This window comes from Camelus dromedarius, chromosome 14 (assembly GCF_036321535.1).
Source record: "Camelus dromedarius isolate mCamDro1 chromosome 14, mCamDro1.pat, whole genome shotgun sequence".
NCBI classification, from domain to species: Eukaryota; Metazoa; Chordata; class Mammalia; order Artiodactyla; family Camelidae; genus Camelus; species Camelus dromedarius.
In genome coordinates, this window is record NC_087449.1 from 32889609 (window position 1) to 32901725 (window position 12117).

A 12117-nucleotide genomic window follows, 5' to 3' on the forward strand; every position below is an offset into this window, starting at 1 on the left:
ATAAAAGTTTACGGCCACAAATTCGGGAACTAAAAGGTCAAGCATTTTGCTACGAAATATTTAAGTGACTGTTAATAGAATAGATAGACTAAATGGACATCACTTTTTGCAGTAAGTTTTGGATATGTTACATTAAAAAAAAATATTTCTCCAAGAAGTTTGGCTAAAGTTCTATACCAGATTAAACTTCCTGCCAAATGAAATCAGACACCACATTTCTTAAGGGCCAGAAATCTGGCCCAATATTCTCTGTTCTTACCAAGAACTAAAGAGCTGTTTGTTTGCAGCAGTCTCCAGATAGACATTAATACTGGAAATTTCCAATGGATTTTGTAACTCTCTATTGAGAAAAACCCTCAAATTTGGCTAGACGTGGCTATGGTTCCTGATAGCACATAAATCTTTCTGGACCCTCATTAGCTGTTCAGTAGTAGACCCAAAGGTCCTACTTCGTATCAGTGTGGTCTTTAAACAAACTCAGTTCCATGGAGTAGTTTACCCAGAGGTACAATCTGGCTAATTACCTTTTTTCTTCCAAGTCAATAACATCAAGCAACTTCTTTGTGTTCAAAAAGCAGCCATACCATGGGCAGCTGGAACTGTAATCTTTGGCTGAAATGCATACCTTCTGAAAGTCTAAATAATTCTATATCCATTCACTTGGTTACAGAGACTATTACATTGTAATGATTCTTAAGAAAAATGTAAGGATGTAGATAGTAAGAAATGCAAATTTTTGACACAACATTGTAAAATGACTATAACTCAATAAAAAAAAAGGTAGAAAAAAAAGAAGAAATGCAAATCGTCCCCAATCCTGAAGTCAGCTGATTATTTGAACTCAAAGGATTATCACAAAATTGTTCCAATGAATAAACTCCTTTGTGTTAAAAAAAAAATTCTCAAATAACTTTAGGCACCATCTATTGAGTACCCTCTGTGTCCCTGACATTTTACAGCTACAATTGTTAATCCTCACAACCAGCAAAGTCGGCATTATTACTGCCTTTTTACAGAGTGAGAAACAAGCTCAAAGTCATTATTAGCTCAGAGTCCCAATCTTTAAGTGTCAGAGCAAGGACCAAAACCCTCATCTGATAGGCCCCAAATTCCCCCACTATACCAGGCTGCTCTAAATGTATTACTTTCTGAAACTGCTAAAACTTTAGAAGATAAAGCTGTTAATTATAGGATTTAATTTCATATTTCAAGAAGTTTATGTTTATATGTGATTGAACCTTTTACAAGGTATTTAAAAAGAACTTTAATGGATCATTGTCTGCTCATTTGTTTGAGAAACCTTTATTGATGCTTACTCTGGTAGACATAGTATTCATACTAGAGACAGAATTGAATAAGAGATTCCTATCCTCAAGGTGTTCACAGTCTAATGAGACTACTTTAAAAAAATATTAAGTGTGCACCTTGTGCAGAGGAAGAAACTAAAGGCTGATGAGGCTTAAATGCCTTGACCTACCTTAGCTTCCTGGAGGCAGACAGGACCTGATCTGAGGTTCTTCTAATCACACATCAGTGACTCCCTGACTCTGCCACCTCCACACTCAACTTCCCAATCCTGCTCTCCATTACAGTTCTTCTACATATGGAACAAGGATTACAGAAACCTAAGATTTTAAATTCATCTGGATAGGTACAGCAATAAGACTAATGATTTTAATGCACACACAATCCACACTAAGCTACTTTGTTTTTACAAACATGTAATAAAACCACAAATAAACGTATTACTTCAAGCTGCTTCACTCTTAAGTTGAAAGACTATTTTGAGAAGCTGCAAATATTTTCAAAGAAGGAGCAGGGTAAGTCAGGCTAAAGGAGAATTAATAGTCTCTTTCATCGTCAGGGCAACAGAAGGTCACTGTAATAGAGAATGCTTTCTATGATGAGTTCCTATCTTCAGAAATGCCCTGTGAGTATAGAATTGTTATTCGGCTTGTCACATTCATTCACATTAGGACAGAGAGCCAAGACTCTGCGCTGGGGGTAGCCAAAGGGAGGCATGAAATGCAATCCCTGCCCTTACGGAGCTCTCTGTTCAGTGGGAGACAGAAACAAATTATCACAAAGGAATGATTACATAGTTCTATTTGTGGCAAACAGGGACACCTTCCCGAAAGCTAAGGCATGAAAAGGATGAAAAGGAATTTGCAAAGTGGATAAGGTGGGGGGCAGCAGGGGGAGAATGGTGAGGGTGGGCACAGAGAACAGCATGTGCAAGATGACCTAATTTAGAACTAAAAGTATTAGCTAATGTGCTTGCTCTGTATTAATCACTTGGAAACTGAACATATCACTACCAAATAGAACTTTTCTGTTATTATTCATAGCTCTTTATGACACCAGTTCCAGTCTAGCATTGAAATTGATTTTGTAGGAATCACCAGTGACTTCCATGCTGCCAAATTTAATCCAATAGACACTTTTCAGACATCTTAATTGACTTCACAGCAGCATAGGACACAGTTGACCATTCCCACTTTTTGGCCATATTCTTTTCTCAGGAAATTTCCCTCCACCTCTGTAGTCCTTTTCCTCATCTCCCTGCCAGATCCTCCTCCTCCACCTGATCTCTAAAAGCTGAAGTTCCTCAAGGCTTACTCTAATTTCCCTTCTTCCCTCCCCAGGTGATACCATCCATTCTTACAGCTTTAAATACCATCCATGTGCCCATGACTTCCACATGTGCATCTCCAAGCTGACCTCACCCCTGAGCTCCAGTCTTGTAAATCCAACTGCCTCCTTGATATCTCACCTGGCAATCTTTCAGGAATCACAAAATCAACATGTTCAAAAGTGGAGCTTATGTTCCGTGACTGTGCATACACCTGCACTGTCCAACTTGGTAGCCACCCACCAACTGTGACTATTGAGTAGTAAAAATGTGGCTAGAGCAATTTAGGTGGAATGGAAAATACATCCAAGATCCTGAAGACTTAGTATGAGAAGAAACAATGTAAAATATCTCATTCATAATTTTTATATTGATTATACGTTGAGATGGTATTATTTTGGATCTACTGAGTTAGATAAAATATACTATTAAAGTTAATTTCACCTATCTCTTTTTTACTTTTCTTAATGGTATAAAACATAAAATCACATGTTTATATTATATTTCTGTTGGATAGCACTGGTGTTAGAAACAAAATAAAATATTCTAGAAGTTAAAAAAAAAGAGGGGTTTAAATTATTTCAACCACTCTCCCTAAAACCTGCTGTTCCCTCATCATTCCAGTCAAGACCCACCCACCTGGCCAGTCACCATCTTCTTGCACCTGGACATCCATTCCCCAGCCCTTTGCTCCCAGTACATTCTCCACTCAGCAACGACTTGGACAGTTTAAATCATTTCATTCCCCCGCTTACAGCCCTTCTGTGATGGTCATCAGTTCCTTCACAAATATTCCAGCTCCATTCTCTTCCCCGGTACCTGGTAAGACTGTCAAGTTGGGTGGGGCACATGACTTTCTTTGGACAATGAAATGGGAGCAGAAGTGATACGTATCACTTTTGGGTGGAAACTTTAAGAGCCAACACATATTTCACGTTTTTGTCTTCCTGTGCCACGACAATCACAATGCTCCAGACAGTAACTGCTCCATTAGCCTGGGTTCTAGACTTAGGATATGATGGTGAAGCAGATATACAGCATGAGTGAGAAATAAACATATGTAAAGTTACACCTTCAACAGCTCCTGACCGCAAGAAGAATGAAACACAAACGCCTTACCATAATGAACAAATTCCAATCCAACTGGCTCCTGTGTATCTTTCCAACCTCATCTTGGGCCTGTCCCTTCAGGTCACCATATTCCACTCACACTGGCCATCTTACAATTTCTAGAACAATCCAGGCGTCTTTCTACCCTTTGTTGCATGGTTCTTTGCATGGTTCACTCCTCAACCCGCAGATCTCAACTTAAATATTACCTCCTCAGAGATGTCTCCCTTAACTAGTTTATCAAAGGAGGCCCCTCATTGTGACTCCCCATCACCACACCCTGACCATCTCCTGCATGGCACATCAGTGTGTAATAATTATTCACCTCTTCGACTGACTGTCTCTCCCACTAGACTGTAAGCACCATTAGGGGAGGAGCTCTCTGCTATCTCCAGTGCCTAGCATTGTACCCTCAATATGGTATCCTATATATAGTAGGCACTCAAGAAATACTTGTTCAGTGAATGAACAAATGAAAAAAGACTCCAAAAGTGGGATGTAAAAAAACCACTACAGACATCATACCACATATCACAGAGACAAAAGGTGGGGATAGTAAGGGAACTCACATTTATAGTAAGGGAACTAAGAATGACTGTGACGTACACCTAACACTAATTTAGGTACTTTACATATGTTATCTCTCTAGATTCTCAATAATCCTAGGAGGTCAATATTAATATCTCCACATTCTAGATCAGGCAACTGAGACTCAATCTGCTCTAGCAGCAAAACCAGTAAAAGCAACAGTTTCAACCCAGACCTGTTAACCTCTTTCCTCCAAACCATGCTTCTCTAGAAGTTAAACTGCTACTATATTTTATCATTAAGTACTTTTCTATTATACATATAAGTTGCACTTATATATGAATACATTTCTACTCCAAGAAGCAGTTTTTGTTTTTCTTTTTTCTTTTGTTTGTTTTTTCAAGTTCATCCTAAAGCCTGTAACAGATACCTCCTATTATCTGGGACAAGTGAACGCAGAATAATGCAGCAAATCCAAACTACAAATAAATCACAGACATTCTGTTGGAACTTTTTTCTTGAAGTCTTTTTTCGTCTCAGAGTAAGAAGCCACTATGATTAGGAAGTAGGTCTGTGTTCTGAATTCATTTTATGGGACTTGAGATCAATTTACACTGGCTTAATGTACCAAAATACTGTTCTGCTGGTCACAGAACATGCAAAACTAAATGGTCTAAGCAGATTGGGTCCACAGCCCTGACTTGATTAGCACAGGGTCCAAACATCTAAGCAAACAAATGAAACCACCTGGCTTTTACCCCAACCACCTCTGGTTGAAGTAAACTTGTTAACAGCGGGCTGGTGGGGCCCGGATGACTACCAAACAGTTCTGCTGGGCTCTGAGGAGACTCACAGGAGTGGTCAGAGCAGAAGGGGCTCTTAATCTTAAATGCCTTCTATTAAGAGTTTAGCAAACAGGCCCAAGCAAGCAGTTACTTCCTTGCCTAAGAGAAGCAAGACTCCTGGCTCCTGGTCAGGTGCTCTTCGCACTGAAACACAGTACCCTCCTAATCAAGAGCCTAGTGATCGATACTGCCAAAGCAACCAGTAGACAGTAGCCTAGAAACACAGACTGTAAACCCCCAATGTTTCTCTTACTCACCATCATTTAGAAATCCCTGGACAAACAGAATATACACAATAAAAACAAAGCAGATGAGGAAGAGCTATTTTAATTTTCTATTAAACATTCTTCCAAAAACATTATTTTACCCCATACTTACTGAGTTATTAGAAATAACATTTGCATTAGAAAAACTGGGAAGACAAATGTGGATAGTTAAACTAAACATATGAAAAAGGAAAATTAAAAACAAGGGCAGGAGAGCTTTACAAATTTAATTAAATGAATATGAGATTATAATCTGAAAACTGTGCATCTCAAAGCAAACATTTTTTCAGTTATTTTTAACAACAGTGTTTTTTGATTCTAATACAGTGATTTTTTTCAAGAATGAAAACCATTTAAAAAATATTTTTATTTTAAAAATAGGCCTGTGTTCAGCTATAGATTTTTTTTCTCCCAAGCTCTGATCATATTTCTTTGATTTGGGAAGAAAATATCATTTTGATGGCAAGAAATGCAAAATTTTAGTTTTTTTAAAATCCCAGTACAGAATTTTAAAAATTATCAATGGAAAATAGATTAAGATCATTAAGTGCACAACACTAATTATTGGCCAGCTACTTGTATTCTGCTTCTTCCCTAGTTCTCCCAAGGAAAACTTAAACTGAACCTTCAGCAGAATAATCCTCAAATATACTTTATAAGCAAAATGAGAGCTTTCGTTTACATAGTTTTTGGATTTTGCTGTTCCTAATTTTATTTTAAAACTCAATTTTACTCCAAACCATAATTACCATATTAACTTTGTAATGCACAGTTGTATGTAATTCAGCAAAGCAGTAGTGTACCATCAGGTTCTATTCACCCAGAGCTTAGGGAAAACAAGACTGGTCATACCCATTTAAAAACAAATCTCATGCTATTTGCCAATGTGCAGTTTCAATCTAAGTTCTGACAATGAAATATATGGATATATATCTATATATCTCATCCTGATTTTCAAAGGTGAGCAAAGGTAGTTCTTCACAGCTTAGCTTTGCCTGGTTGAAGCTGAAGATTTTGTAACTTCATAGCCAGACCCATGTTGCCAGTGATTTTCAATTTGCCTTGAAAGAAGGCCTGTGAGTAAGAAGAAAGAAAATGTATTATTGGGTGGTTTTTGTTTTGAGATTGCTGTTATTCCTAGACTATCCAGCTCTGAGAGGATTTATTTATCCAGGTCTCTTAAACATTCTTTAAAATATGAAAGTTGGCTTTCTGGAATAGATTTAGAAACAGACTCCTCAAAAGGATGAACTTAGTGGGGAGGGTAGAGCTCAAGCGGTAGAATGCATGCCTAGCATGCACAAAGCTCTAGGTTCAATCCCCAATACCTCATCTAAAAACAAATAAACCTGATTACCTACATTCCCTGCCAAAATAAAATAATTAAATAACATAGTAATAAATAACTAAAAATTTTTTTAAAGGATGAACTTGTAAAAGCCGTTCTTTACATAGAGCAGTCAAAAGTTACATCTTTCCCAAATATCTTCTCTTAGAAACTGAGTCTGCCTTTAGCTGCCTTCCTCAAAGGTGGTACATTTTCCAAGTATCAGGCAAAGTGGGTTCATACTAGATTGATTTTGTTTAAAAATATTACATGTGGATCAGGAATATGAACTGAAAACTTCAGTAGTCTGCTAACAGGGAGAAAAAGTACATGCATAACACAAAAACTCTTGGGATTCAATACCATGTGGGTGAAATGTCACCATCTCTTTTTCCTTTTTTGGTCTACATGATAAAGATCCATTCCCTACAGAGGAAGGTCAGGCAGCCTGCTCAGACTGAGGAGCCTGTGTTAATCTTTGGCTCGAAAAGAACAATCAAACCGATCCCAAGTACAGAGCCACAATTTGTTCCATTTAACAACTGCCTGAGATTAGGTCACATGATATTTGCTAAATTTATCATGTAACAAAATCCCAGGAAAACTTTAAAGAAATAGCAAAATTGGGAACATAGCATGATTTCCCTGCTATGATCTCAGTCTTTTAACTCGATCTTAAAATAAGGAAAAGCTAGAGAAGTTTCTGGTAGTCTTATCTTACTAACAAGCACATGAAGAAGTGAGGAGCTCTTCTGCCCCATCCACAGGAAAGCACAGAGCTCTGCTTTCTTTACACCTTCTGGTAAGGGTGACTAATTCCTTTTTTTTTTTTTCCCTCCTCTGTCTGGACAAACTAAGTATTTCCTTTCTATATGGCACATAGCCTTCTGTCTGATGACTTAAAGGTCACGTGTCTCAGAACACAATATATTTAACATACGTCCTTGAAAAATATGGACCAGTAGTACCTAGAAAAAAAACTCACCATCTTTTCCTTTTTTTAATTAAAAGGGGAAATGACTTTTTATTTAATAATTATTATAGAGAAAGACGAATCTTTATCCTTTAGAGAATCCAAAACATAAGAATCATTTTAATCTGGCCCTTAAGGTGTTCTTCATGTGTGCTTTCTGCTGGAGAGCATATTGCTTTGTTTCAACTGCAGCCAAACACTGAAATTATAATTTCCACTGCATTTAATGGTTTCCAGTCAAATCCTCTACCAAGCATAAGGGAAGGCCATTAGTCCATTAACAGAAAGGTTTCCCATTTTTATCTTTAATTCCTTTGGGTGTTAACAGGTGTTCAGGAAAAGTAAGCTGCCATTTCATTCTCCAAAACGGGTGGTGAACAGATAAACTGAGAGCATGAGGGTAGCTGAATGTGAAGTCTGACTACCCTGCCAAGGAAGCATACGGTGGAATGAGCAGCAGTGCGTGGGAAGGAGGATGTCGGCCAGCTCCAAGATTGGTGGCCTCTGCTCTGTCCAGATTTCTGGAGAGCGTGCAGTGGGCGGAAATATCAGTGTCAATGGTGTGTATTCAGTTGAAATGTCACAGATGTAAGTCTCTCAGCTGAAATAGGTTTAGTTGCTTAGAAAAAGCATTTTTAAAAAAAGGGAATACAAATCGAAGTCAGATTTAGTTGTTTCATCCAATCTTTTGAATTACAAGGGCATCACAGAAGGACCTAAAACAAATCAGGCTGAGGCAACAACAACAAAAGGTTACAATGGAAAGAAGAATCTTAGTTTCCTTTGTGTTTTCTATGGCTAGTGGAAAGCTCAGTATATCATGTCTGTTCAACACTGTGCAACTACAGAGTATATGAAGACCCTTGACAATCTGGGGACCCAGAAAAATCTATATAAGGCATAAATACATTTTAGACAAATACCAATTAATTCAGCAACTGTGAAAACCTAAAAACACCAGGCATCATGCTAAGTTCTGGAGACACGAAGACGAACAAGATGTGGTTTGTTTCCTTGAGACAGTCACAATCCAATGCAGAGATAGGCACATTATGACTAATATAATGAGACCAGTGCTAAGCTAGCAGTCCAGCGTGTGGCCCAGAAGAGGGACTGACTACAGCTCCCCTACTATGTGATAGGAAGTCTTTGGACATAATACCTAAGCTCATTTTGAAAGACAAAGAGTTTGTCAAGGAAGGACAGTTCAGGCAAAAAGAGCACAGACAAAGATATGAGACATAAAAGGTCATGCCTCTGTTCATACCAGTCCCTCCTTCTACGTGAATCGCTCCTACACACCATCTGTGCACTGCTAACTTGTAATCACCCCAGCACTCAGTGCAAGTATCACTTCCTCTGTGAAGCCTTCTCTAATGGCCCAGGAAGGCATGGCTGCTCCTTCCCCCACCCTCCCTGACCACAGGCCAGGCAGGGTGCCTGGATATTTGGCTGCTACAGATCTGCTGCATACCAAACTGTGGATGCCCTGAGCATGAGAACTACTTCTTATTCTTCTGGACATTTTCAGCAGACAGGGCAGAGCTGGTACATGGTCAGCCCCACAACTGTTTGTCATTTGTTAAGTGAACATTCTGGGGAACACTGAGTTTTGTGGCTTTGACCACTCAGCACTTTATGGGATGAGGCTGAGGTAGGTGATGAAGTGGGACAGGCTAAAAGCCCCAGCTGATGGAAGGATATAAGCACCATCATACTTACCGACTGAGGATTCATTTTACCAGTCATCAAAGCCAGTAAGTCCGAGTCAGCCATTGTGATTGTGCAGTCGGCCTTCTTATCTAAAAGAGAAGGAAGGAGAAGAGGTGAGTGCTCAGTTTTATGCATACATTTTAGTCAAAAGCCACTGACTGCAGCAGAATCACAGGCAGTATTAGGGCAGGACAATGGGCACTCATGTACACTTCAATGGCAGTCTGGTAAAATGTGGCACAGATCACAAGCAACCTTGGTATTTAACAAGAAGGAATTTATTACATTAGCCAAGGTATATTCATAGAATGGGATATAATGCAGACATTAGATGATGTGGATCTACATTTTACTGACCCGAAAAGATATTCATGTTACATCATGTTCATGATACTGTTATTTATATAAGCCAGTTACAGAGCAAACTGTAAGCATGGACCCATTTTTTTTGCTGAAAAGCAGATATTCAATTATACATGCATAGAAAAAAAAATCTGTAAACTCAGACACCAATATATTAACAGCAGTTATTGCGACGCACAGACTCTAAGGTGACCCCTGTGATCCCTGTCTTCTGGTGTCCATGACTTTATATAACCCCCTACCCTCAAGTGTGGACAGGACCTGTGACTTACTTCTAGCCTAAAGAATGTGGCAAAAGTGATGGGATGTCATTCCTGTGTTCTGTTACATGTATCAGACTCTGTCTTGCTGACTAACTCACTCTCACTCTCCTGCTGGCCTTGAATAAGCTAGCTGCTTTCCTGTGAACTACATACGGCATACGAAGAGGGCAACCTGGCAGAGTACTGGCCTTTAGGAGCTGAGGGCAGACTCTAGTCTATAACCAGTAAAAAACTAAAGCTATCATTCTCATAGCTGCAAGGAAATTAATTGTGCCAGCAACATGAGTTAGCCTGGACATGAACTCTGCCCCAGTCAAGTCTCCAGGTGAGGACCCAGCCCTGGCCACACCTTGATTTCAGCCTGTGAGACCCTATGCAGAGGACCCAGCTAAGTTGTCCTCAGTCAACTTATGATGGAAACTGTGAGATAATAAATGTGTGTGTTGTTTAAACATTAAGTTTGTGGTAATTTGTTATGTGGTAATAGATGATGAATACTTATCTAGACAGGGATTAAAAAACTTTTTCTGTAAAGGATCAGACACTAAATTATTTTAGGCTTTGTGGGCCACGAGGTCTCTACTGCAAGTACTCAGCTCTGCACTTGCAGCACACAGCAGCCACAGATAACACATAAACAAATGAATGTAGCTGTGCTCCGATAAAACTATTTTCAAAATAGGCAGCAGATCGAAAGGTAGAAGATATTTGAAACTCACATACCCAACAAAGAACTTGTATGCAGAAAATATAAGAAACTCCTATCACTCAATTAGAAAAGGTTAGATAATCTGATATAAAAATGGGCAAACAGCATAAACAGGCAAATACCAAAGATCTTCAAATGGCCAAAAAAAAAAAAAAGTCCATGAAACAATGTTCAACTTTATGAATTACCAAGAAAATGCAAATTAGAAGTATGGATGAGATACTACAACATACCTACTAGAATGAATGGCTTTAAAAAAAAAAGACAACACCCAGTGCTGGTGAGGATGAGGAGCAAAGGAAAATGGTCAATACCATGCTGGAGGGACTGTAAAATGGTGCAGCCACTTTAGAAAACAGTCTGGAAGTTTCTTAAAAAGCTAAACATACACATGTCATATGAGCCAGCAACCCCACTCTTAGGTGTTTACCCAAGAGAAATGAAAACATAAATCCACACAAAAATTTGTATGTGAATGTTCATAGAGGCTTTATTCAAATTGTCAAAAGCTGGGAAAAAACCAAATATGCACCAACTGATGGATAGATAAACTACTCAGAAGCAAAAAGGAACAAACTACTGATGATACGTGCAACAACATGAAGGAACCTCAGTGAAAGAAGCAGGCTCAAAAAGCTGCCTACTGTATGACTCCACTTGCACATTCTGGAAAAAGTGAAACTACAGAGACAGAAATCAGATTAGTGGTTGCCAGGGCCTGAGGGTAAAAGAAGGGGACTGACTACAAAAGGACATGAGGACATTTTGGGGAAATATTTTATATCTTGATTTTTGGTAATCGTTATGTAGCTGTATGCATTTATCTAAATTCACAGAATTGCACATCTATAAAAGGTAGATTTTACTGTATGTAAATTATACCTCAATGAACTTGACATGATAAAAAACAGATATTACCAAGTACTGTCAAAAATGTAGAGCAAATAAAACTCTCCTATAATGTGGAAGAGAATGTAAAATGGTTTATCAAAAAACTGGCTATACTGAACCTCAGGACTTAGTATTTCTACTCCTGGTTATATGCCAAATGGAAGTAATAAGCACATATGTCCACTGAAAGACACACGTGAGAATGTTCATAACAGCTCTATTCATAAGGCCCCCAAATGGAAATACTGCAAAGATACAACAACCATCAAACAAATAAATAATTCCTGGAGCATTCACATAGTCAAAATGAAATACTGCTACATGCAACCATATAATGAACCTTACAATGCTGAGCAAAGGGAGCCACACCTAAATGAGTAAATATTGTATGGTTCCATCTATATGAATTTCTGAAATAAATAAAATCAATCTACGGTGACAGAATTCGGACTAGTGGTTCCTTTTGGGAGCGGACAGTGATGGGAGGTGGTGTGAGG

The 12117-nt window shown here is 38.6% G+C and overlaps 1 protein-coding gene across 1 annotated transcript in view; it reads right to left on the reverse strand.

Moving 5' to 3' along the window:
* Positions 1 to 5426: 5426 nt before the first annotated feature.
* SCP2 (sterol carrier protein 2) overlaps positions 5427 to 12117 on the reverse strand; it is a 96891-nt gene continuing 90200 nt past the window's right edge. Inside the window, exons 15-16 of the mRNA XM_010982120.3 lie at positions 9404 to 9483; positions 5427 to 6455 (exon numbers count right to left, since the gene is read on the reverse strand). Of these exons, the coding sequence (XP_010980422.1) occupies positions 6360 to 6455; positions 9404 to 9483 (176 nt within the window). The 3' untranslated portion in view covers positions 5427 to 6359. The remainder of the gene's footprint in view (positions 6456 to 9403; positions 9484 to 12117) is intronic.